The 27,199-nt window shown below is 40.9% G+C and overlaps 1 protein-coding gene across 14 annotated transcripts in view; it reads right to left on the bottom strand.

Annotated features, from left to right (window-relative positions):
* Positions 1-27,199, bottom strand: part of LOC109997634 (adhesion G protein-coupled receptor L2) — an 85,855-nt gene that overhangs the window by 12,101 nt on the left and 46,555 nt on the right. For 10 of the 14 annotated variants that reach the window (XM_020652174.3, XM_020652170.3, XM_020652173.3 and 7 more), the window contains 12 exons: positions 21,884-22,177; positions 19,237-19,337; positions 17,356-17,541; positions 15,307-15,345; positions 11,922-12,105; positions 10,311-10,433; positions 9,477-9,682; positions 8,765-8,938; positions 5,937-6,146; positions 4,579-4,799; positions 3,709-3,775; positions 729-820 (listed from right to left, as the gene is read on the bottom strand). In XM_020652174.3, coding sequence (XP_020507830.1) covers positions 729-820; positions 3,709-3,775; positions 4,579-4,799; positions 5,937-6,146; positions 8,765-8,938; positions 9,477-9,682; positions 10,311-10,433; positions 11,922-12,105; positions 15,307-15,345; positions 17,356-17,541; positions 19,237-19,337; positions 21,884-22,177 — 1,897 coding nt within the window. The remainder of the gene's footprint in view (positions 1-728; positions 821-3,708; positions 3,776-4,578; positions 4,800-5,936; positions 6,147-8,764; positions 8,939-9,476; positions 9,683-10,310; positions 10,434-11,921; positions 12,106-15,306; positions 15,346-17,355; positions 17,542-19,236; positions 19,338-21,883; positions 22,178-27,199) is intronic. The other 4 variants (XM_020652177.3, XM_020652172.3, XM_020652175.3 and 1 more) reach the window with 1 other exon arrangement.

Below are 27,199 nucleotides of genomic sequence, written 5' to 3' on the forward strand. Positions count from 1 at the left end.
TTGACTAAAATCAGAGTGTCTGCTGAAAAATCCAGCACCCACATACATATGTTGGCCTGCCCTTCAAACATATTGTTAAACAAGCATTGAGGCACGCAAGTGTGCAGGGGAATCATCTTTAAATCGAGAATATTCAGCCCACTGGAAGCGGAAATACTGGGTGATGGTCCCTGTTTTTGTTTTTACCAATCTCTGAATCTGGGAGAATGTGGGCAAATCCGTTTTTCACAGGAAGCGTGTAAACTACGCAAAGGTCAAAAATGCACTTATGAAGGAATAAAAAAGGCAATATAATGCAGGACAGTGCAAATACTAAAATCATAAGATGAACTCATACACTAAGGCACCTATAGGGGCAGAAATAATATCTGAAAGGGAAAAATATTGGTCCTGTTTTAGAGAAGAGAAAGTCAAATAAACGTGTTGGCAAAATGCAGCATTTCAAATTTCAAGAGGGAGGAAATAGAAATAATGGGGCTTATTCATTTTCTTTTCACATATAAGTGAAATTCATCCATACGCACAACTCACCTCAACACACACACACACACACACACACACACACACACACACACACACACACACACACACACACACACACACACACACACACACACACACACACACACACACACACACACACACACACACACACACACACACACTCGTTCTCAGAGTAGGCAGGCAGCGTAGTACAGCCACACAATCTCCCAGAGTGACATGCTCACCTGATCCCCCCCAGCCGGGACGAGTCGGGTTTCATGGAGGTGGAGTGCTTCACCATCTTGAACATGGTCACCACCAGGAAGATGACATTGACCTGTCAAAACAGACGCAGGTCAGGGTGAACACACTGCACTTTGCTGTAATATCTGACGCTCACAGTGATAGAAGAGGTATTCCGATCCTTTGCTGGAGAAAAGTACTAATACAAGTCAGATTGTCTACGAAAGAAATGTAAAGAATAATAGTAACAGAATTTAAAAAATGCAAGCTGTAACAGGAAACTTTAAAGTGTAAGGAGTCAATGAAGGAATAAAGGCCATGGGAGTGTTTTCTTACATTTTGTTATAATGAAATCATTGTTTTTCTTTGATCGATATGAGAGCAACATGTTTTACTTTTGAACTCGCATGAGGTCGAGGTCATTTTAAATATTTATACAGGACTGTCACTGAAGGAAGTATACTTTTCTTGTTTTGTAGAATTCAGAAAGTAAAAATGAAAATCACAATAAATCATTACTCAAAGTAAAACTCTCAAAAAGGTTTGTAAGTCACTGAAATAGTTCACCCCCCCCCCCCCAATTTAAGAAATAATAACTGATAAAGTAAATAAAATGAAATTAAGCAAATTCTTACATTTGATAAGCCCGGACCATAGGTGTTTTAGCATGAAAAGGGACTAATTATCAAAACAGCTGTGGATTCATTTTCATTGAATCATGTGTAATCGTTTCTGCTCTGATTATGTATCACGCTCGGTAGTTCATTCAGTAAAAAGGATCATGTTTTGTTCATTCTTGATGTGTTTGAATGCAAAAATCTTCTTCTGTGAGCTGTCAAATAACCTTGGCAGCTTCATTTAAAACATATATATATATATATATATATATTTCCCTCTAAGCTGTATATTAGTAGAATTAAATGGCGGCTTGAAAATAAAACATTATAAAGTACATGTTACTCTAGATGCTACCATCTGTAGTTCTGTTACACGCTGGCTTGAAATATTGCTTCTCCTACGCTGGTTTGGCTGTACAGTGAGAGCCAACACCAGCGTACCTTTACCAGGAGGAACAAGAAGCCTCAGTGTGGATCATAAAGTACACTGACTTACACAGATAAAAAACACAGTGAGAGGTTGATGCTACGCTCTACTTCACACAGCTTTGGCCTTCAATATAAAAGCTGCACAGAAAACGTTTCTGCTCCCTCTCGTGTTTGACATTATAGTAAATCCCAGAGTGTATCATCAGTATCACAACGTATATCTGATCGAGTCCAAACAGATCTGATGGACTGCGGACAAAAGCTCCACGAGAGTAGAGAGAGAGGGAAAGAACGGAGCTGAGTGCCATATTTTTGAAACATTTTTTTTTAAAAGTGAAGCCAGGAAAAACATTTAAGTGATTCAAGCCATACATCCAGAACTGTTTCCATTTTCTCAGGCTGTGTCTCTGTAAGCACTGCAGGGCCTTGTGGCCACCGAGGGAGAGGGAGGAGATGTGCTTCAATTTGGCAAGAAACCACATGAAACCCTCTGAAATGCATTATTGTAAATAATCAATGAAAAACATTTGGAGTTTAATGTTATTAAAAACTTATATCCTTTATCTGCTCTGAGCCTGCGTGACCAATTAACTGCACATAAAGGAAAGAATGACTTAAAAAAAAGGCTTGGCAAGAACACAAAGCATAATCATCCCTGTATACTGTTCCCTGACACTTCATTCACAAAATAAGCAGCAAGATCATCATTATTATCCCATACATGGACGCACTCTAAAACTAGAAAAAAAAAAAAGGGGGTTCATGAAATGGAAACAACACGAATGTGAGTGGAAAAACAGATGGACACCAACAAAGAAAAAGATGGAGGAGGAGAAAAAAAAAGGAGTGGCTAAGAAGACAGAAAGAGGCTTTTAGATCACAGCTTAGAGTAATGCTGAGTTTTGTCTCTCAGCCACTGGGGCCGATTTTACGTCCGCCTGAGTCGAGTGGCTGGAGATGCATTTAACACAGCCGCGAGAGATGACACAGATCCGATGAGACGGACACACACACACATACAGATGGACAGACTGACAGCGAGGCACTCTGCAGAAAGCTGAGGCAAACTACCTCTGCCCCCCCCCCCCCCCCCCCCCCCCACTCCTCAGCCTGGTCTCTAAGGGACCAAGCTCTACAATATTCAGGTCTCTAACTCCTCCACCAAACACAGTGCTAAAAAAAAATCAGCCATGCCGACACAGCACTTTCTGTTTTTTTTTTTTTTTTCTTCCTTCCCTTTTTTACTTGTATTTACAGCCTAAAGACAGATTTACATGTGTGCGCTTATGTGTGTTAAGCATATGAGCCTGTATGGATACACAGTGTGTGTTTGTTTTGGGCCGGCTGCATGCATTCCTGCCTGCATGCATTCTGTGTGCAAGTGTGTGTGTCTTTGTGTACTTTGAACAACCAAGAGCAGCACATGAAATATTAAAAGGTGAAGATGGAGATGTCCGTGTGCTGGGATTGGCTGGGGACGTGTCATGATCCTCAGCAGGGCTATGAGCTGTGGTAATGGTTGTCTGGCCCACCCACTCATTACTTCCATGTTCACCCCGCCAGCATCACCCTTGTTTTCCCACTGAGCAAATGACCTTCATGCCTGAGACGATTTCTACTCCTGATAGCGGGAGGGGAGGGGAGGAGGGGGGGGGGGGAGTATTCTCTAGATGTACGGCGAAGAACCAAACAGCTTTAAGTTGTTGCCGCTCACCAATTCTGATTTCAGAGGATTTCATAGCTGAGTGGACACTGATGTCCTCGTGTCAGCCATAATGGGACCACTTTCCTTTCATGCAAATTGATCTGAGAAAGCAGAGCTCGATGAGGCTGCCAGTACACAACGAAAGAAAATCTATAACTTGTTTCCAAAGCTTTTCTTTGAAGGAAAAGAAGAAGTTACAACACGCTTGCAGAAAAGAGAATTAAAACTTACCACAATTATGAAGGTTACAGGTCCGATGAAGCTCCAGATAAAATGGTTATCAACTCTCAGCCAGCATCTACAGGGAGAAGAAAGGTGATGTTAGGTTCATTAAATCCTCCCATTGCCAAAACAGAGTTTGTGTCTCATCGATCAGGGCTGAGCAGAGCCGGGTTTGGATGAGAGGCGAGAGGAACAGAGGAGAGACTGCTCCGACCACAGAGAAGAAAACCGACCTTGGGGGAGCGTTGGCCTCGAGCCATGAGAAGCTGCTGTCTCAAAGGCAGTGGTTATTGGACTCATGACTTCAGAGTCTGCAAATGTCTACAAATGTGGGATGTCTGACTGGGTACCTAAGACTCGGAGTGGTAAACAGTGTATTGAAGAAGTCAAAATGAATTGTACTTTGCTCTGTGTTTATCACAAGGAAACAGAAATGAAGCGAAGACTGCAGTGACAAAATGAAGTTTACTTAAATCCCATATATTAGAGGACTGCAGTCTTTACAAATCATAAAGCTTGCTGCTTGGATGAAGACCAGCAGCAGCCGAAGAAGCGCATAAACTTCTAACTGACAAGAGCAGCAATTACCCACATGCAAAGAATAAAAAGCCAGCAGGCCGGTGCAGCTATCCAGCACATTCATTAGTGTTGCAGCTTTATTCACAGTCTCTTCTTTTAGCAGTGACAGGGTGTAAATTTGCCTGGGGTTAGAGGTTGACTACACTTTGTGATATCACAATCATTATTGCCATACATGCAACTGTGTGTGTGTGTGTGTGTGTGTGTGTGTGTGTGTGTGTGTGTGTGTGTGTGTCTTGACGAAAGAAGAAAGGATGAGTAATGCGCTCACTAAAGAAGAAGAATCCCTGCTACACTCACGCTCGATGTGTGCCGTAGCTCCTGTAGTCAATGGCTGCTGAGATTCCCACCACCACAGCGGGGATGAGGTACCCCGAGATGTAGTAGTACTTCCTGCGCGAGAACTCGCTCTCGAACACCTCCACCAGCATCAGGTACAGCTGCACACCCTCCAGACACATCCAGGCGAACGCAGCCAGGAAGCAGAAATGGAGGAGACCGGCAATGATGGAGCACACCAGCTGACAGGGAGACACATGTAGAGCGGTTACACACAGATGTAGACAAGTAGTTGGAGGAGGATTCAGGGGAAGCTGAATGGGACTTTCCCTTGTTACTCAAAGAAACATTTTTACTTGTTCAAAATATTTGAAGGTTTTGTTTAGAGTGTTTTAACCGCTGACTTTAGCACGGCTTAACTAGATTACAATGTTGTCAGGATCAATAAGCATCTCTGCTGAAAGCTGCTCCAATCACATTTTCAGATTGGATCAAATGACTACATTTCAGAATCAGAATCAGATTTATTGGCCAGGTATGCTTACACACACAAGGAATTAAACTTCGGTGAACTGTGCTCTCTTATGTACAGGTACAACATTAAATATCAACAATAAACATAATAAGCAAAGACTAATATTTACAAGACTAAATATGAAACAATGCAGTGGTGAATAGTGCAAAAGATGCTGAAGTAACATGATAATAAAGAATAAGAAAATGCAGTTATGTGACAGATGGGTCAATTAACATGAGGAAGTTTTTTCTTGGTACAGTATTTACATAAATAAGTGTGCGTAGGTTTATCATAGATTTAGTGTCCAAAGAGATTGTAAAGAGATTTTAAGAATCTTTTAGCTCAATGTGCCCAGGTAGCCGACTTACTAAACAGTGCTTCAAATAAAATATCAATCTGCTTCAATGCTAAATACTCCTTTTTTTATAAGCTAAGTTAAGAATACCTCAAGAGCGGAGAAATAGCTTACAATATTATTCACACAAAAACACTCCAATAAGCTTTTCTCATTGTACTTTAGTGGAAGAGTTGTAAATTTGACATAAATAAAAATACACTTTCTGACTTATTGTTGGAATCCATATTGTGTAACTTGGCTTGGTTCATTGCTCTTGTTCTTTATTTTTAGTGAAGCTTTATTCCTTTAGAGAACCTTGCAAAATGTCCATGGTTAGTAATTACATAGTAGTACTTCTTCAGAAAATCATGCTTGGTATATTCTATTTGATAAAATGGAGCAAGAGAAAATATCTTGCTAACTGTAAGGACACTTGACAAAGTGTTAAAGGCGTTTAAAAGCAGGGGAGCCTATGCATCAGTAGTTGGTCAGTTAAAACACGTTGCTGGGTAATTTGCTCACTACCTTTGGTTCGGTCATGTTGATGCCCACGAGGTAGACGAGCTCCCCGATGAAGAGGTTGAGGCAGAGGTTTTTGTGGATGGTGTTGCGGTCACTCTGCAGACCTCTGAAGAAGCAGAAGGTGAAGAGGCTGATGGCGAGGCAGACGAGAGACACAGCGATACCCATCCGTGTGATGACGGTGAGAAGGAGCTCGTGGACGCCGCCCTCCCCCTGCGGAGAAACAGACATAGCACGGACTGACCTTTAACTCCACACTTTTTTTATAATGACTGTTGGCATTTAAGCACATAATGGCTGAAGCTATATTTGTTGAAGTGCAAGAGCTGACCTGTGGGAAACCTTGATGTACCGTATATGTGGATGTTAAAATGAAAATGGGAAAAGGGCTCCAGCTCTTCAGGGATAAATTCACAGTTCTTCGTTAAGCCTCTTTTGGTGAACAATATTCACCCACCAATACGAGCGTTAAGAGAGGATCGGTTTGCATAAATCACAACTGGCTATGATCACACATTCCCTACCGTTTATGATGTATTGTGGTGAAAGTCGTTCCACCCATGAGGCAGTGTTTCCCATGGAGGTACTGTTTTGTCAAAAGTAAGCCTATGGGTAATATTTAAAAAATAATGTTTGTTTTTTGTCTTTAAGAGGTTATTTTAGGATACAAACCAGGTACAGTCATACAATACCTGGGTCAGTTGAAGCAGGTTTGATAGGAGGAAACACATATCGAAGGGGAAGCTAAATGTAGCATTTATTCATGGATAAAGGACTTTTAGATTTACTTAGGGGTAGTTTAAATGAGCCTGAGGGACTATATTTTCACCTAAATGTCCCATACTCCAGGGGTAGTGCCCTCTTAAAGTACAGGGACTTTGGGTTAGACCATGCAGTACCAAACATTTGTGATAGGTCTGGTACTCTCAACTGGAAGAACGGCAATGCAGCAAGTATTTTGACCGACTAGATGTGTTGCTTAAACATTTAGAACACTCTGAGGTAGCAGCTGCCATCAATTTCATGATCACACACACCATGAGGTACAGCATTGCATTGAATAAAAAAGAGAAACATTGATTCACTGAAGGACATTTAGTAGTAACTGAAACAGAATTACGCAGCTGCGACAAACTTAAGGATAAAAAATGGCATGGCCTCTATCAACTTTTCTGAAAGAGATGCGTCTTCTCACATGGCAGCAGACTAATCTGCCAAATCTTCAAAGTTCTTAAGACCCCACTGATGACGCAGAGAACAATGTGCAGAAGGAACCTTTGCGATAAAAACAAGAGCCACTGGGACTAAAAGACCCTAATACTTTCTATGGAAATGCAGTTCAGGCCACAACAGCAATCCGTCTTTACATTGTTATACATTAGGATGCGCTGCTAAGGATCTTGTAAAACAGTACAAGAACTTCAGGTCCTAAGACAAGCTAAAATGAAAAATATGGAAAAGGGATGGCGTTTTTAATCAAGCAGCAACTGGCTGAGAACTTTACCAAAGCTAAGAAATATTTTTTAAAGTCATTTTCTGAAGCCTTTGGATGACATCATCCACAGCTCTTGTTCTGTACCAAAAATCTATTCTGAATTTATCTGAAGCTAATGTGAGGTTATTATGAAACATGTATCTTCCAAAGGACAGATTTTCCTTGAAATTAAATCCCTGTTTGTGTCACTACAGTCAGGCTGCAATTGAAGGAAACTAAGAAAGCGATGGGAAATAGTACTAAAAAGACTGCAACTCTGGAAGAGATACACTTGACCTGACTTCAAAGAAGCATCAGATAAACAACATTAGAAAAGGGCAGGATTGTGTTCCTTCATATCAAAAGCACATTAGAAATTGTTGATGGCCAGTATGTAAGACATATAATTTAAAGGATATATGCTCCAAACCTGAGGATTTAGAGCTCTCAAATTGAACATGCTTTGATCACATTATGGGGCCCACACTGCAGAAATTGACAGCAAAAATAAAAATGCCACAACCACTTGATATGACGTCCACATGTGAGTTCTGTTTCTGAGGTCAAATCACACTGCTCCTTTTTTTTTTTTTTTTTGAAAATCCAAAGTGAGCATGCTCAAGACGGTCCTCAATCAAATGTGAAAATAGCAGACTTGACCATACAAAGTATCACTCAAGGACATGGCGGCCTAAAAGTGAGGCAATTCCTCCAGTGATATTTGTAATTTTATTGAGGGCAGGAGTTGCAGTTGAGGGGATGTGGAGGGAATTGGTGTGAGGCTAAGCCCAGCCTCGGGGCTCTGTTTTCAAGCTGTGGTTAAGGTTGAGGTTGAGACAGATGACAGGGGACAGAGTTCATGAGTGGGGACGTATTATTAAGCGAACCACAAACTTATCCTCCACATTTATTACTGGCTAGGCCCTTGCTCCACATGCTATTTTTCATGTAATAGAATTGTAATTGCATTTCGCGACCAAATGGATCCTTCACCACTTCAAGAGGGTTGGAAGCATAAGTTAAAGCAGAGGTTGTACTGTTTCCCATGATTGTCAGAGACATATGCATGGAGGAATATTAGACACGGACCACAGGTAAAATATAATTACTTCTTATAATGGTACGGCACTTCCTCTCCTGATCCACTATCTCGCTCTTTTAAAGTGACAGCCCGCTTCCTTTTTCCACCTCTCCCACTCCTCCACCCCCACCCCGCCTTTTTACCTTCCCCTCCAGCAATAATCTAATTATCTCCACTGAAATGCCGTTCTTGTTCATGCCGTGAGTGCACAAATCTGTCAGCGAGACGGAAGAACAACTAACTGAGACAGAAATGTAGCTCGTGCCAACCACTTACCACGTTTCCCCGGTGAGCCATGAGGATGGCGAAGTTGGTCAAGTGACTGCAGGAGCAAGTGGTGTGGCTCTTGTTGGTTTCAAGCAGTTTGCAGCCCTGAGTGGACCAGTATCCCAGCATGCTTCGCTCTGAGTAATTCCAGAAGGAACAGTTGGGATTGTAGTAGTGCTCCTTCTGCAAAAGAAAAAGGAAGAAATAAAAACACACAGAGAGAAAAGATGATGAAACATAAATGAACAAGTGCTGCAATATGTATGATTGTACACCAACACACGTTTTATTTTTCATATGTCTCACTGTTTAACATCGATGTACGTGATGTGTGGACTGGATGTGTTTGTGTGTGCTTGTTTTACTTATAAGACGTTGGGCTACTAAAACAAATCTTTAAATGTAATGTTTTCTTTTGAAGAAAGGGGATTAAGGTGCCCTTAAAAGAAAATAATCTCATATGTTTGGATGAGAGAATGCCAAGCAAAAGGCTAAACACTGATGCTTCTCTAACTCTATAGTACGTATCTGATTACTGCAAATCAACACTCATAGGACATTAGCATAATACAGATGCATTCCTACAACTGAAACTGTTTTTCTATAACAAAATAGCATCAAAGTGCTGTAAAAGGCCATGCAGCTGCACCAGTACAGTAAAAGCCAGGCTCCACAGTGTGGTCCAGGGATTGTCTCTGGGGGGGAGGGGGAGGGGGCTTACATCCAGGTGCTCCAGTGTGAAGATCACGGGGTCTGCGACAAACACGCGGCTGGACTCCTTGGTTATCGAGGCTGACAGGATGTGGGAGTTCACGGTGAGGGAGAGGTTACGTTTGTTAAGGTCCCCCATTCCCCTCAGCGTGGCATTCTCAGTGCTGAGGAACTGACCCAGGTGTTTGTACAGCACAAACACCAGCTTTGCAACACCTGCGGCCAGAAATAATAAGATCATCAGACATACAGAGAGAGCAAAAACCAGCAAAGCACACATTATCTTTACTGTGAGAAGAGACATATATACTGGATACAAGTTGTTGTCTGAATGGTCCCAACCTTAAAGGAATAGTCTAATGTTCATTTCTTTCAAATGTTTATTCCGAATCAAAGAGATGGTTTTAAAAAACACCTAATACATATCCTCCTGTTTGTACGCAAACTACAAAGCTTGAGCAAGCAGGTAATTAACTTAGTTTTGGCAAGAAGCTTCTGTGTTATTCGGTAAAGATTGAAGACGTCATGGATGCTTCCAGCCTTAATGCTAAACTAAGCTAAGCTAATCACCCCACGAAATTAACTGTATAGTTAAAATTTTAAGATATGAGAGCAGAAGTTCTTCCCATCTTAGTCGTGATAAGAAAGCAGAACGCTGCTCTACTACTTCAAAAATATCTGATCTTAATTTCCCTTATAATTATTTTATGGAACAAACTACCATGTATATCCAGAGTGAGATTTTACATCACATGAAGACGGCTGACACACAACCCCATAGAGGTCAAGAAAATGTCCGGCTTAACAGTGTTTAAAAGATGTCTGAAGGTATTTTTCTTCGTACCATTCTTACTGTTGACTTTGACTGTGTTAGAAGAAAGCTGAAGAGTCGCTCCTCCTTTGTTCGTCTGAGGAAACCTGAAGTCTTGCACCTGACCGTCTGTGCTCAACACGTACACATCCAGCACTGAGGAGAAGGTGGGAGGTGAGGAGGGGAAATAAATGAATGGATTACCAACAGGAAGCATGTTTAGAAACAAAGCATGACGCTGAATAGAGCTCTACCAAGCAGTGAGTGTATACAGATTCAAGGTTCATCATAGCAGTGACAGGATCCTATCTTATTGGCAGTGAGAGCATTGAGTGTCATTTGCTTAAAAAAAAAAATGTCACCAAGCATTGTCAAACCATCCCAGGCAAGAGCAAAAGACAAAATAACAACAAGGGCAACGATAGAGGATGAGCAAACACAGGCACACAGCCGACTGCAGCATGAATGTCAAATATTCATAGGATCAAAAATATCATTGAGCTTTTTACTTTTACTTTTTCTCTCCCCTGTGGGTTCAGATAACTCCGGGCTCGACGAGCAAATCTCTGAAAATCCTCCAAATTCCTGCAGCCCCTCTCTCTCTCTGGTATGCCAGCTGCCGGGTGGTGCTCCCTTTGATGTGTGAAATTACTGAGGGGTCAGGAGGACACACGTATCAGCGCACTCCCTCCCATCAGAAATGGCCTCACTTCCTCAGATAGATGGCTTCTGACAGACGGAGATGAGGAATTGTTCTCTTGTTGCTCTCCCGCTCTGTCTAGTTTTTTAGCTCTCTTGTTCTCGTCGCTCTCCCTCACCCCTCCTTTCCTCCCCGTCTTGCCCTTGATGCTCGCCTGGAGGTGCCATTCAGGCTTCGGCAAACTGATAATTAGGAGCAACAATCATTTTCACATTTTTCAACTCTTCGTAGGGAGGTCAGGTAAGCTTTTCTCTCTCTGTGTTCATTCGTGTGTCCGTGTTTATGTTCACTGCAATATAAGTGCTGTTGCAACGATAAGTGAGAGCTAGAGAAACTGGCTGAATGGCAGTGATTAAGAAGCCAATATATAGCATATTACACACTGTATTAATCAGTGCTTTTGGAACATCAGCTTAGCTAACTACCACTTAATGGGAAAGGCTTGGAGAGAACAGATAGAGTGCTGTATGAATAGAACAAAGCCATTCAATTGGTTTTCTTTGTTTCCCCCCAGAGGTCTGGACAGTTCATCTTACATCACATACTCAATGAGGTGACTTTACTATGCAAGAAAAAGATTAAAAATCAGCCAAGTATAAGACAAAAGGGGTGAGATAGAGCCCATAACCATAGCAACAACCCAAGAGCTATTGGGAGAAATATGACAGTTCACTGCACAAGGAGGACCTCAGTGAATCAGTGAGATCATGTGGCTAATAAACTGTCTGTGAGGACACATATTTCTTCAGTCAAATCTTTTACAGTGACGTCAACAGTGGGTGGCCATATTTAAAATGAGTTTCTCCTTGAGAAATAGCTGTCCATGCACACAAAAACTGATGTACAGCCCCAAAAAATAGAAATAACCATCAGTACCATAAATTGTGACTGGCAGATATGCATGTGGTTTGTATCTGTTTTATAGTTATTGGAGAGGAACTTACTTATATTCTCTGCAGGCACTTTGACGATCGCTGGCTCGATCAGGTTTTCGGCAAGGACAAACGCGCCCTCCTCCAGGGTATCCAGTAGCATTGTGGCGGCGTGGCTTTGTTCTGTGGAATTCATGTCTTTCCAGGATTTCAGAGCTTCCGGCCTCAGGAGGTTGTCAACAGTGTCCACAATCGCCTATATCCATGGAGACAAGTGAAATGTCAGCTGGCTGTTTTTCTCCTATCATAACTTCAGTTTAAAAAACAACAAGAGGGGACTGGGCAGCATATGATACAAAAAAATAAAAATAATTATATAATACAACAAAAAGAACAGGGTCATGCAGAACATTCAGAATATGAATAAAAAAGTATAGGGATCATTTCGACTCGAGACACAGGGAAGTAAAAGGGTAAATAAAATAAACATGACGTTAAAAAATGCAGAACGCACAGTATGATTAATATTCTGTGCGGGTAAAATAGACCTAATCTAAGGAAGCCTTTTTGGACCAATTTCTTTATTGAATAATGTAAAAATGCTTGAGGGGGAAAAATAAACCAAATGTTTTTCCCTTCACTGGGTTGAAGCCGTCTACAAAGCTGCATTCTCAATTCCTGGTTTAAGGCAGCTTTTTTAAACAAAAAAACAATTATCGTGAACAATACTCTTATTTCCCGCACAGAATCTCGACCCCTATGGCCTTGAATGCTAGACTCAAGGAGGAACGGGGGGCTTTACCATGAAATCCATGTCCAGAGTGGGAATCTAAATCCAGATTGGGGGAAATTTCTGCTTGTTTTAAATAGAAATCCTTTAATTTCCTGCTTTCTGATAAGCAGTAAGTAAGCAAAACATTCCACAAAACCCACACAAGTATCATATGTTGATAAAACAAGAGTTTCCTTTGACCCCGGTAGGGTGAGTTCATGACTCCTGCGTGACACAATCAACAACCAACATCGCTAGCAATCTGAAATCACAGCTAGAACTGACAGTCTGTTTAAAGATCCAATAATCTAGAACAAGCACTGGTGTAATAATTCAGAGTGACAATTTAACCAAAGGTGCCATTAACCACAGCAAGACCCACCACAATAACGGTAATTAACCACAACAAGCCCTTGCTCACTGTACCAATTAGTCCCAGCTGTGATTATCCAAAACACTAATTGACCACGGACAGGATTATCCGTTTGCCTGGAATAACGAAAAAGGGGATAAAACCAAAGTCTGCACCAATATATGATTAACCGCAACATTTAACCACTGAGCTCACATTAACCACAGCAATGATGACTATATCCAGACACAGGGCTCTCAGCGTGTCTTCATATCGCAGGCTAGAGCACAGAAATCAATCTCTGTGGCCCTGACCTTGCAGGCTACTAGAAGCTTGCGAGCTGTGACTATGATGGGAGCCATAAGTGTGTGTGTGTGTGTGTGTGTGTGTGTGTGTGTGTGTGTGTGTGTGTGTGTGTGTGTGTGTGTGTGTGTGTGTGTGTGTGTGTGTGTGTGAGCAGGAGAGACAGTAGTGGCTATTCCAGGGTCGGAGCCATTACAACCAGACAGACACTAAATGGTCTCTCCCCCCCTGCAGAGCCATCCTCAAAGGACTTCAAAAAGGGGAAGTGAAAAAAACCCCAAAAAAAAACCTTTGGCTGTCTCTAATTTGTCTAGCATAGGAAGGATCTGTGTTCTGATTAAATCCCTTTTAATTCTCGTCTGGGTAGAGGTCATTTTTCCCAATAACAAGAGTGCAACCAGAGGAGCCCCCCTCCCCGTGGAATGATAAACAACTCACATGGTGTGAGGGGGGAAAAGGCCAGCGAACACTCGGCTTTTTAAGAGAAGCAGCAGAGGATTAGCGATGACACAAACACAAGCAAATAGCTTTCAGTTGTAATTTCTATAGAACCCTCAGTGTTTTGAGCTAAATGCTAACGTCAGCTCACACTTGTAATGCTTACATGTTGATATGAAGGAGGTGTAATGTTCACCATGTTCAACTTCAATACAGCTTTGATACAGTTTGAAAACAAACAAAAAAGAATGAATTTGTAGCCCGCTAATCAGACCTTTGTTCGTCTTTCAGCTTGAGGAAGGAGGTGGGATGCTACATTAGCTGCTAGCATGACATACCAATACTACTCCAAAACTGATCTTTTTCGCAACGGTGTTGCATTGTGGGTGAAATAGACACTTGGTTTTCACAAGAAAAACGTATGTGGGGAATAAAAAGACAATATCTGTGGTTCTGCTGCATTGATTTTAATCCTTTTTAAAAACTGTCCACTGTGGATAAAACAATGTTATCGGAGTGAAAGTCTAAACAGAGATGGAGGAGGCAGAGACAGAGCACTATTTTCAAACCACAGATGTCGGCCTCATGGTAAAACAAGAAAGTTTTGGGATAAACAAAGTCATTAGGATTCATCCTCTGGGCACCATGCATGCCTATATAAAATGTCATGGCAATCCATCCAACATAATTCAGTCTAAACCCTAGTGGTATACAGACAGAGCAGCTTATATTGACTCTATGACAATGTCATCCATAGTACCATGCCACTAGCATGGCTAAAATGACATTTCTAAATCTTCTTTCTCTCTCTGTAATACAAAAACTGAAGTAAAACCAATCCAAAGTTGTAGGGAGCCAACAATAACTACAAAATCAGATCATTTGTATTATGCCATGCAAGGCGTCTCGTCCCGAGTGTTTACACCATGCCCTTGTCTTTCAGCAGAAACCCAAAAACAAACTCAAGAAAAACAAAATGTCTGGGGAAAGACAGAAAAATACGAATAGAACAGAAACATATTAATGTGCTCAGAAATTAATCTCACAGACAAAACACAACGGAGATTTTTTTTTTCTGCAGGGACAAAGGAGACTAGAAATTGTACAATGTAAGCAAGTGAAAATTGAGCACGCTGCCACTTTGATCACACTTCTGGCTGACAGGGAGGTGCAATTACGACCGTGGGAAGGCAATTATTCACACAACGTATGAAAAACCGACAAGAGAGACAGAGAGAGAGAGAGAGAGAGAGAGAGAGAGAAAAAAGAGTGGGGGAGGAAGAGGAGGAGGAGGAGGAGAGAGAGAAAAATGAAAGATGTACAAGTGATAGCACACCGAGGAGGGGAAAACAGGACAAAGACAGAGTGATATTGACGTTGGCATCTTTAGATGGACAGAATGACAGCAGAAAAGACAGGCGAGTCGGATGAGGAAGCAGCTATATCTTGTACAAGCGGGTCACCAGGCACACATACTGTAACGAGACAGCCAAGGACATGGAGACAGACAGCGCTGCATGCCGCTGGTCAGGCATCAGGGATGGGGGGGGGGTAAAAAAAGCAACATGAAAAGCCTACAGTAGTAGTTATACCTTCATATACGCCCTGCAAGTCTTCTCTCTTTTTTGAAGCTTTTCAACACAACAAAAAGATCAAGCACAAAGACAGATCATAAGAAAAGAGGAAGCATTTAATCATGCCACTTACCATAAATTACAGAATTAGTGCAAAGAAGAAAAGGCACAGGTCTATAAAACACGACGACAGGGCAACAGCTCTAAATGGTTTTCAGGGGAGCGTTTTTGGAATGCTTAATATGAATATGGATCACTTAATAGTGAGGGGAAGAGATGAAAAATGCACAGCAGTGAGGAGGAGAAAATGCTGAGACTAGACTCCGGTGCTCCCCATTAGTGATGCTTTAAAATACTCTGAGAAGATAAACAATGTGGAATGGGGTCATTTGTATTTCATGCTATGGAGATAATGTAGCACTAGCTCTTGTTATAAAAACCTTCCTTGTGTGTGTTGGCATTAAATAAGTCGCCTTGTCTTCCTAATTGAGTCAAACCGGAGAAAATCACATCCTGTAGCTCTCACACAGAATTGGAAAACAATGAGACAAAATGTTCTTTGCATTCAGATTATAACCTCCACATCATAATTTATTACAAACACGGACAACATAATTTGCATGTTTATTTGTTGGGAAGGGTGTCATAAAGGTTAAGGACAACACCAGTGATTTTCTTAGCTCACACTTCTCTAATACAACGGCTCTTTTGAATGCATGCTTGCTGTTTTGTATTACAGTTTCATGTATTATTCCCTCTTATTGCAACCAACCGTTAGCCTGCAATGGCATATAGAGAGAAACAGGTTCCATAACGAACCCAGGGGATTAGGAAAAACCTGATTTCCTACTTTGAAAAAAGATGATCATTTCTTGTCTTAAGTGTTTTGGCGACTTGGATTCCAATCACCAAGTACAGAAGAACAAAGAAAACAGAAGAAACATCAAGGAAATGTTTCATTTTTCATCTAGTAAGCTAAGGTCGGAGGTCAGGGGGGAAAAATCTTACATTCATTTTTATAGTAAGCAGGTTACTACAGCGTATGTGTAGACATAACTTAGTCTTTGTTTGACTTTTATTCTACAAGTGACAAGTCTACATTCTTTTTGTCAGGGATTGTATTTTTGATCCCAAAAAATAGTCATGCAAAATGTTCAAGTCAAATTGAACGACACATACATTCAGCGAAAAATACAATTTTGACAGAAATAAATGCAGACTTTATGTTCACTAGTTTGGGCTGTGCTAACACAAGCAATTCCTCTTATAAAAAAGTTTATATAAGAAATTAAGTCATTAACCCTCACGGCATGTTTTAAATATGTGTAAGGTGATATGATTTCTAGTTAAGACAATATAACTTGCTGCAAACCCCCCCCCGGTTATGTCCGGGGGTTATGCATTTTGTTGTTGTGATGTTCAAGTTTCTGTATCAGCATTTACGCTGCAGAGAGAAACTTGTTCGCACTTATCTTCAAATGTTTGATAGTAATATATCTCTGTGAACATTGGGGCACAAACAACGGGCGTCATTTTGGTGGAAATCACCTTGTTTACGGAGCAACTGCTGTTTGCAAAGTCTGAATAACAATGTAATTTTTCAAACTGCCACTCATCTCTCCATGGGCCTGCCAGCAGCAGAGAGATGTAGGCACATTTTAGGCCTACTTTTCTTTTTTTTTGCACAGTGCTAGCAGGAGCTCTAGGGGAGAGCAGCTTCACACTTGTCAGAAATGAGGAGTTATTCTTTGTGTTGGTAGGGGGCTCATGGCCATTAGCTTCTTTAAGGTAGAACTGCCAGGTGAGCCTGTGTGTTTCGAAAGCCGGTAATTACCAGGGAGCCGAAGAGGAATGAGCTTCCCCTCAGGGCGAGACCTGCCTCCCTAGCCCCCTCACCTGACACTGTGTGTGTCCATGAATGTGGGTGTGTGTGGATATAAGCGGGGAATGTATGTGAAGGGGTTGTGTTTTGGTAGGTGTACTGCTGAAGAATGTTCCGAGTCCTGCCTGCACAGACTCTGGACAAAAGGGTAAAAAATTAAAGCCAGACAGCAATGTCCACAGTACCTTGTTGAAGCTGCGTCCAGCTGAGTCCTTCTCGCTGGGCCGGAGTTCCTGCAGCTGAGCATCCAGGATGTCCACGAGCTGCTCCATCAGGCGCACGGAGGAGCTCACGTCTCCGGCAAACACCGGGCCCTGTGTGTGCCGTGCCAGTTCATTGGCCAAATTAGCAGCGTTTTCGCCGCTTCGGATCTAAAAACAGCAACAGGGAAATCACAGTTGTTTTTCGGTGAAGCGTCAGTGAAGCAGACCTTGAGACGGTTCTGTGACGTGAGGCTGAAAGAATGTATGACATATACACCTCAGAGAAACAATCTATGGCAACAGTGCTTATTCAGAAGGGGAAAAAAGTAACAAAGATATATCAGTATTACTGCGCAGGCTTTTTTCATTCATGTATGAGAAAAAGGAATAAACAGTGTAATCTGCAGTATTGATTAAGTGTTCAACTTTTGGCCCAATTTGTTGCCCCATTTTAAACTACATGCTAATTTTAATAATATAGTAACCTTAATGGTGTAGTGCTTTGGCACCTCATAAACAAGAAATCAATGTACTTTTCCATTATGTACTAAGAGGAAATGAAGCAATACACAGAGAGACATAAATCCAAAATGGGACAATGAAATTCCACTGCCAATTAAATTCCCAAAGAAATAGCTACAGCAGCTAATGTCTTATCATAGAGACTCTAATTAGTAGTGGCAGAGTGGGAAAAACATTCCTACTATGCAGCCTCCAAGGTGTAATTCAGAGTCAGAGATACCAGACATTTCTGTCAGCCGCGATATCTCACACTGTGTGAAAAGAACTACAGGAGTGTCAACTAACGGCTGGAATAAAGGCTGCAGAACCACTATGGTAGGCAATTACCTCTAATTAAAATTCAATACCAATGCAAATAGAATCAGTACAGACTATATTTACTTTTTGTATCTGTTTTTACTCGTTAATGGGTAAATATGTAAATGTAGAACAGCTATCTGAAGTTTATTTTTTCTTCTGTGTTGCACAAGACAAAGAAATTGGACGAGTTTCTAGTCATCTTGGAGTAATGGCTGAACATTCCTCGCTTGGAAGAAAATTGGTGATTTCCCTTTCTGCAAACAAAGCCTGGAAATGTATTTTTCTGGCAAATTTCAGAGATGACTCACCACAAATGTTTTGCATCTGTGAGTAGCGTCTATATGTTCTCTGTGCGTTGCATTTTAAGGGGAACAAAATGTCAGCCATGCACTCAAGCACAGAGCTGATTAACATAAAATACTGTCTTAAGTGTTATTCTTAGATTTTTCTATAAGCTGATTATAACAGCAGTCTCGGATGAAATTAGGACAGAGTTCGTCAAAAAGTCATGTCACCATTTCCCTAACCCTCCCCCCACACACTTCAAACACCCAGAAACCCTGACTTGAACTTGCTGGGGAAAGTATATTTTTCAGGTCAGAAGAAAGAGGCAGCTTCATCCTTAGAATATAAGATGCAGTGCGTTTTGTGTTGCATTATGGTCGGTCGAGGCTACTCAAAGTGAAACTGTGTGTGTCTGCATTTGATTTCAACCTGCATGGATGTTGAACATCAAAGCAGACGAGCCTGTGGTGAAAGAAGCTCTGGCTCTTTTGATTCTCAGTGACTGACTGCAGAACTTGGCATTTACTCCTGATGTTTTGTGATGCTTGATAGCTCATTTTCTTTCTGCTGCAACACAACATTTTAGCTCCAAATCTGTCAGTATTGTCCTGATACATGACCTTTGACCAGCTGGTGCAAGAAAAATAAACCAAGCAAGCAAAAAGGGTTAAGAGTTGCCACTGAACACTCGACTTTCACCTTGTAATATGTTTGTCCGCTGCTGTTTTTTGTGAATGACACATCCCCCTGTTTTACCTTTTGTGCCACTTGAGTCACCCAGTGGGAGGTGCAGTTGCTGAGGTCCGGGCCTTTGGAGCACCAGGTCCCTGCCACAGTGCAGAGGAAGGAGGCGATGCCTGCAGAAACCACAGAACAAACACAACAGTTGGAGAGAAGCCAAAACTTTGCTCCGAGTACAGTTCCTCCTGCTGATCCCTCATTCATGCACACTCTCTGGTGCAGGAAACTTTAGCTGTTCGGCAGGAACAGCCATTTCCAAAACAATTTGAAAGCCTGCAAGCTGCAAGTTGAACAAAGATAAACTGTTCGGGGGGAAACACTATCAGGTTTCTGCATAGCTCTGACAAAACAGTTTGTTTTTGCCTGTAAACATTTCAGAATGGTAAACACTTCTATAATCTCATATACTTGACGATGCATGTCTAAATGAAACGCAGGATTATTCCTAATGAATGCCTCGCAACTGACAACAGCGACAACACAGACTAATTCCCTTTCACCCCCTCAGTCAAAACGTTGTCTCTTTTTTGCTTTCATCCTCCAATAGCCCTGCTTCATATTTTGACAGATCTGTCAGTCTCTGTGACGAGGTGTTAAGGTAACTTGTGAGAGATTCCTGCGAGAGAATCACTGTCAACTGAACTGGTGTAACGACCAATCAGCACACAGTTCCCTCAACTGATGACTTGTTACAGTAATGATCACTCTGAAACAACTGTGAAAGTAGGGTTTGAAAGTAATGAAGACAGTCAGCAGATATTGAACTTTTGTAGAGCTTTCATTGTTGTAACTTTCTTAATACTGTCTTTGATCTTCATTTGTTTCAGATCTTTTACAGAGAGGGAAAACGGCATCTTCATGTCTACATGCGTTCATGATTGCAAGAACAATTACGTTTTTTTTACAATATAAATTATGACTCCATGTTTAAAAGGAGTCTTATTACTTATTTTTGGGAAATCAATCATGCTAGAAATTTGACATGCCCCCCCGGCTAAAATGTCACACATTGTTCCATAGTGCCAAAGATGGAAATAGCATTAACCCCTCAGGCGTACATATGGAAACAGGGGCAATTTTATATTTTTTAAGTAACTTTTGAAGATTCAGTTCTTTAAATGCTGAAAGTCTGATTCTAAAAGTTCTCTTGAAAAGGTTGATTGAAAAGAATAGCAAAAAACTCATTCCTTGATCATCTCAAACAGAGCATAGTAGTAGATCATCATTTATGTGTTTATATGTATGTTCATGTTTTGAAAACTCAGACCACACTATGATGTTAGACACTTAATTATCATAAATAAGTGCACAATATAGATCTAAATATATAACTCCTGTGTCTTCCATTAATTGTTTTTCTCATAAGTGGAGTGTTCAAGACATCCTTTATCAGCTGCAGTCCTGACGGTATATGGAGTATGTGCCTTATAAAAACCAAAACATGAAAACATAACTGAAAGGGAAGTACGCTTATTTTGATATCTTGTGAAAAAAGGTTTCAGTGCTTTGTTTGAGAACTGCAATGCATCAGGCTGTTGATATCTTTTCTCTATTTTATATTAAAAAAAAATTCTGCTCTCTCACTCCTCCCAACCAATCAAATTAAGAGATCTCATTGGTCAGTGGTCGGAGTTTCACACAGGTTGAGCTCCTATCAAAAAAAACATAACCTGCTCAAGCTTAAGTTACCATGGCGATCTAGCCAGAAAAAGAAGTGAACCCCTTTGAAGTACTTAAATCCCACAGTTAACCCTGAAGTTACCTCGATAACTGAACATCCTGCTTTGCACTACAGGCCCCGGGTCTGGTGTCAAAAGATTTCCTAACAGAAAGTCAAATGTTGACTTGTCAGATCTCAGGACAGTTTTAAACTTTGCCTCAGTCCATTTTAAAGGAGCCTGGACCCAGAGAAGATGGCTACATTTCTGGATCTGGTTTTCATGTGGTTTCCTCTTTGCATGGTAGAGTTTCAGCTCGCAGTTTAGAATGCAGGAATGAACTGTGTTCACAGACAATGGTTTTTGGAAGTGTTCCTGAGCCCATGCAGTGATGTCCAATACAGAATCATGTTTCTTTTTAACACAGGGCTGTCTGAGGGCCTGAAGAGCGCAGAAACTCAATACTGTTTTATGTATTTTGAATTCTGTATCTTACATACAGAGAGTTCTTCAGATACTGTCATATGTACTGTAGACCACAAAATCCTCAGATCCTTTGCAATGTTATGCAAAAAATTGTTGCTCGAAAGTGTTGCACTATTGCCGTACAGTCTTTCACAGAGTGGTGAACCCCTCCCCATCTTTACTCTAGAAAGACTCAGACCGCCTGGGATGTCTTTTTATAGGCAATCTTAATGTTTCAGCAGGTGTTTTCAGGTCCAGTGTGTCCTTTCTTGCCATTGTCACAACTTCTTTGTTGACGGCATCAAATGGCATATAATTTTCTCCAAACAATGACATTTCTCAGCCTCAAAATTTGACATGTCATCGTGCCTTTTCCATTAAATATGTGGTTTCAATTATAAAATTATAAAATTCCATTTTAATTGACGCAACATCTCAAATTAAAAAAAACTAGGTTGTAAATTTAAATATGAAATCCTTTATCAATACCATGCAAGTTTAAAGAAAATAATAGTGAACATCAAGTGTGGTGAGCTTACCTCTGGTCCCCTTGGGGCAGGGCCTCTCCACAGTGTTCCCCGTGTGGGTCTGGGGCCAGTCGATGGCTCTCCTCCTGGTCGCTTCACAGAAGCGTCTGGGTGTAGGAGGCATCTCGGGGACGGTGGGCTCTGCTGTACTTAAGCCGCGGTTGTCCTCAAAGGGGTCCCTCCCATCTCTTGGGTCTGCTCCTGCAGCAGTCGTTTCACCCTTTAAAGTGGACACGGCAGTGGTGGTGATGACAGAGGAGGTCTTGGGTACGAACGATGAGACGGAGAAATCTTCAATGGTTGGCACTAGAAAAAAGACAGTGAGGTTGTTAGCGCCTTGTTTTGAACTCCCATCCTTTTCCAGCAGTGGGGAAATGCAAGTGTTTGACTCCTGTGTCTTGTTGGTATTGTCGGAGAGACTGCTGCCCATAATTCTTTGAAAACAAAAATCCTTGTCTTGCTATCGGTCGTAACTCCACCTATTTTCTGCTCCTCCACTAAACAAAAACATAGGGGAACCTGACAACGCATCTTTCTGTTGCTATATTTAGTTTACTTAAGCCCCATAAATAAGACAAGCAGGGGTGGTGGGGCATCGTTTGACACATCTGTGGTTTCTTCCCAAACACAGTCAGTACCTTGGGCTGATTAAATGTCAACAATGAAGACAAAGCCTGTCTGCATTTGATTTTTTTCCCCCTGCCTACTTCGTCTCCCTCTTTTTGATAAAGCTGCTGAGCGGAAGGAGAACTGCACTGCTCCGAGCAAAAACCATACATCAGCAATAATGCGATTCCTCTGTATTCAATCCACGCCTACCCTGAAAAGCAAATCTGTGTGTGGATGCCCACGTGCACGTGTGCAAGTGCGCTTGTGCCTGCTCAACTGCTCAGGTGTGTTTCTGTTTGAGACCAGAGCGTGCACACAGATAAATATTTGCTGCAAAGAGCCCGGAGATAACTAGGAAATGAGAGACGAAATAGGAAATCTATACATTTTATACAGTATGAATTGCCCTTGTGGCTAAAGAAGAAAAAAGGACTGTGTGCATGTGCGTGTGTCTACACGGATGTACAACTCCTACCGCATGAATGATCATACATTTTTACTCACAACCACCTGATTGTATTTGGAGATAAAAGCAGATTCCCACAGTGAGGTCTGCTGTTGTGAAAGGCGCTACATTATTGTGTTAAGGTTCCCTGGGTGCTTCTAGGAAAATGCAATATCATGCTATCTCACACACCATCATCAGACACATATCTCCATTTCCTAAGAGGGAATGGTGACAAAGTCCTCATATTTCACGTTTCACACTGATCAGCCAGTCAGGAGAGATCTTTACCTTTTCATTCCAGTGAAATATCTGACTTTATTACAGAGCTGATATATCTAGTGATGCGGTCAGAATCCCACAGCGGAGGGGGTGGGGGTTCCTCTGATTGCTCAGTGTATCAATAATATAAAACTCAGACCATCCAACAGTGAGGCTGAATAGTGACATTTTACTTAGTGACCTTTTCCACAGGCAGGAGCCCCAGCTAATTACTTTACACTCTTTCAGTCATTGTGTGTCTGTCACACACACATTCACAGGTCGCGCAGGCCAGCAGCAGGGCTGCAGGAGTAACAGCTGACACGTGTGGTTTGCACCCACAGCTAAATTTACTCAATGGTAAGGATAACAAAAAATGGGAAATATGACCCAGAATGGTGGAGAACACACCTGTTATGGACCTAAATAAAGGGAAACGTCTTCTAACATTTCTTATTACAGAAAGGAATTGCTGATCCTCTTTTAATGTTTTGCAAGATATATCAAGTACATATATATATATATATATATGAGAACCCTGAGGTGAATTTTAGCAAAAGCGAAACCAACCGTTCTTTAAAAAAAAAAAAAAAAACTATAAGAATGACACTCTTAATATTTTTATGAAAGCCTGTGAAGTTTTTTATTGACTCAGGAAAAGTGTGATGATTCATATTCTGACTTGGCTGATTCAATATTCACACATAATGTAATAGTAGGGCAAGTGTAATTGGGTTTTATGAGATTAAACCTCTCCATACCTGAGCAAACGTCTGCTTTCCCACAGGCTTATATAATCTCTAATATACATCCGCCTGTTACAGCATGCAGCCATCATCTGATTACCACGAGACTGTATCACTCCAGCATTTCTTGTGAATTGGTGAAATGCAAATATTTGTTATTAACATGTATAATAATTTGTGATTAACTCCATTACTACAAACAATTGGGAATCTCTACATCTATTAGGGCCCTTTAAAATATAACTATTTACAAGTTTTTAAATGTAATAATAAGGTCATAAAAAGTAAATCTGAGAACATCAATGTAGGTTCTGGGGCATTGTACACCCATATTACCCTAATATCTAATCTACAAGATACATTCAAAATTTACCAATGAAGGTAAAATGTTGATGGATTTTTCTAGCAAGAGAACAGATACCATCTTTGTGGGTGTTTTCAGTTAGTAAGTGTTGGTTAATCAAAGTGTGATTGTGAAGATCACCAAACAACAACATATCTATTTAGCACTACATCACGCAGTTTGCTTGTCAGCCATCAGCGCTTTTTTTTTATTACTTATTTTGATGTCTCTGCACCAGCCGCGCAGCTATTTTCCTTTGATTATGGGGAGCAAATTCCCGTCCAGAGCTGTGTCCTCTGATAGCACTCAACCAAGAGAGGGCTGCACCAATTAGCTCGCATTTCTCTCGAGAGGCAGTGAAGTCACTCTTTATGGGCAATCTGACACCAAAGGCATACCGTTGCCATATGCTGAATAATACCTCTTGTAAATAATGGACTAGTCTGAGATTGAACACTTGAAACATAGCTGTCACCACAGTCGGAACAGACTGCGTAAATTAAAACAGAGCAACAAAAGAAGGAAAACCATTACACAAGATCATCCATCAAGTTAGCAGAGATGAAGCAGAATTAGTTTATCACGTTACGGCCCCCCAGAGTCATTTATGTTTCTGGAAAGAAGATGAAAAAAATATTAAACCGTAATCAGATGATCAGAGGACTCCATATTCTGTTTGTCATTGCTTTTGCAGCTTTCACCACTGCACTTAGAAGCATGTTTATCTCAAATTACACTACAACAGCCAATGCATTTCAAGCTTCTGATCTACCTTTCCATACAAACGCCACCATGAATGGATCATAAGCCGACTAATACCTGCTATTAAGGAAGAGCAATGACAACTTGCCGCTAAATCAAGCTGTTATAAGTGGTTTAATTTTTTAAGATGAATCACTTACAAGGCTAATCATCCCAGCACAATATCAAATAGACACATACAGTTGAAAGGAAATATGGAAAAGGCAGGAAAAATGAGCCCTGTTAAATGCTGCAAAATTAATCAGTGTGCTCCAGTTCCCTCTTTTTTTTTAGGAAACATGTCACAGCTGCATCCTGCTGGAAAACTCGGTTTCAATTAGCAGTGACTCTTTCCAAAATGAAATGGTAAATGAGAACATGAGCAAACACAAGCACAAGAAAAAAGCATTATTAATATACTAAAGGAGGAAAGTAAGTCAACATCCTTTTAGCATAGCTTAGCATTAGATTGGAATCAGATGGAAACAGCAGGCTAGCTCACTGACTGCTGTATCAAGTTAGTTTAAAAAAATAATTGTTTTAAGGGGATATATGTGCCACAGTCCTAGCAGTTTGTGTTGGATCCCATGATTCTGCACAATTCACAGTAAAATGCTGTATATTATTGAAAACGAAAATATGTTTATTATTTGTTTCCCAGAATGCATTGTTACTAGTACAGTTGAAATGGAAAACAGTATGTTTCCTTATTCCTTCAGGCTATGTTTTTGGAGATATTTTTGGACTAGCAACAGCTAGCTTAGCATTAGTCCGGTTTACTGCACACAATGAGGTTGTTGGCTTCACACACCCTCCGACTCAATACAAAGCCAGTTGATTCTTGAACAACAGATTACCAGATACAGCGTTCCTTTTTTTTTTTTTTTTAGAAAGTCATCTCAAGCACAACAAATGCAAATAGGACAACAGGATCAAAAAAACAATATAATCTCAATCTTTCAATTTTAGGAAAAAACAGTGCACTATCTTTGTCCTGACTGTCAAGGTAAATTCATGTGATTAATGGATTTACCTTTTTTTAATTTCTTAACTATATATTACTGAAAAAGTATCTACTTCACAATAACTATATTGTCTCCCAGTCTTGACTGTTTGTGCTAAGCTAGGCTAACTGACTAATAGTGGTAGCCATATTTTATTTAAATTTGAGTCAGGGCTAAAACGTGGTCTGTGGTTAACACAAGCTAAATAGATTTTGATGCCTGTTGTACATCATAAAATACATTCATGCCGAAAGCTTTTACATGTCTTTACATAGGCAGTTATTAAAGATGACAAGAGAAGTTACGAGGGGCATACATCATCATGCCGAACACTGAAAAGTTGGATGATGGTGAAGTTGGTGGTGTATTTCTTTTATAACCTAATGTTAAAATTGTACTTCTGGCAATTGCATTATACACTTGAAAAATCAGTTAAGAGATGTTATTTTGTGAGGAGTATTATGCTTACAAAACATGTAAGACTTGGGTGATGCTAGCATAGACAGTCCACCTTTTTTTACAGACATGAGGTTGGTTTTGAAATGTTATCTCAATCCCCCCCTTAGAAATCAAATAAATGTATTTCCTGGAATGTATAACTTCAGCTTAAGCAATGTTTCCATGCTAATGATGCCCAATAATACACTGACAAGACAAGGTGTGAACTTGTGAGTGTGAGAGGGGCGGTCTTCATCTCTGTGTCCTTTTTGTTGTGCATTCAAGCTTGACTCAATAACAAGCCTGTCTCAGAGGGTACGAACTGCGTAGGAGCTACAGTTGGTCTTTTTGCCTTTTTACCTCGAGCCAGTGCAGGTAATTAATGACAGCGCGATGAATCCCACATGACATGAATTTTACATTAGGCTGTTTATATGCACTCATGCTGTTCTGCTTCATTCAAGCTTACATGATGGGAGCACACAGCTTGGTGTGTAAAGGTAAAGGGCCACAAGACAAATCATATTTAGTCCTATCCGAGGCTGTGAAGAACATGTCATTATTTCAACTAAATGAAAGGAAACTCAAGCTCTCGGGAAATTGTTCCGGGGCTCACTGCTTTATTGTCACTTGTTCTGTGAAGGGCAGTGGACAGAAAAAGCTCTGCCGGACATTTCCTGTGTCCATGTGGGGTAATTTATGAGCCCTGAAGCAGGGCATTGTGGAGCAGCAGACATAGTG

This window comes from Labrus bergylta, chromosome 4, assembly GCF_963930695.1.
Source record: "Labrus bergylta chromosome 4, fLabBer1.1, whole genome shotgun sequence".
NCBI lineage: Eukaryota > Metazoa > Chordata > Actinopteri > Labriformes > Labridae > Labrus > Labrus bergylta.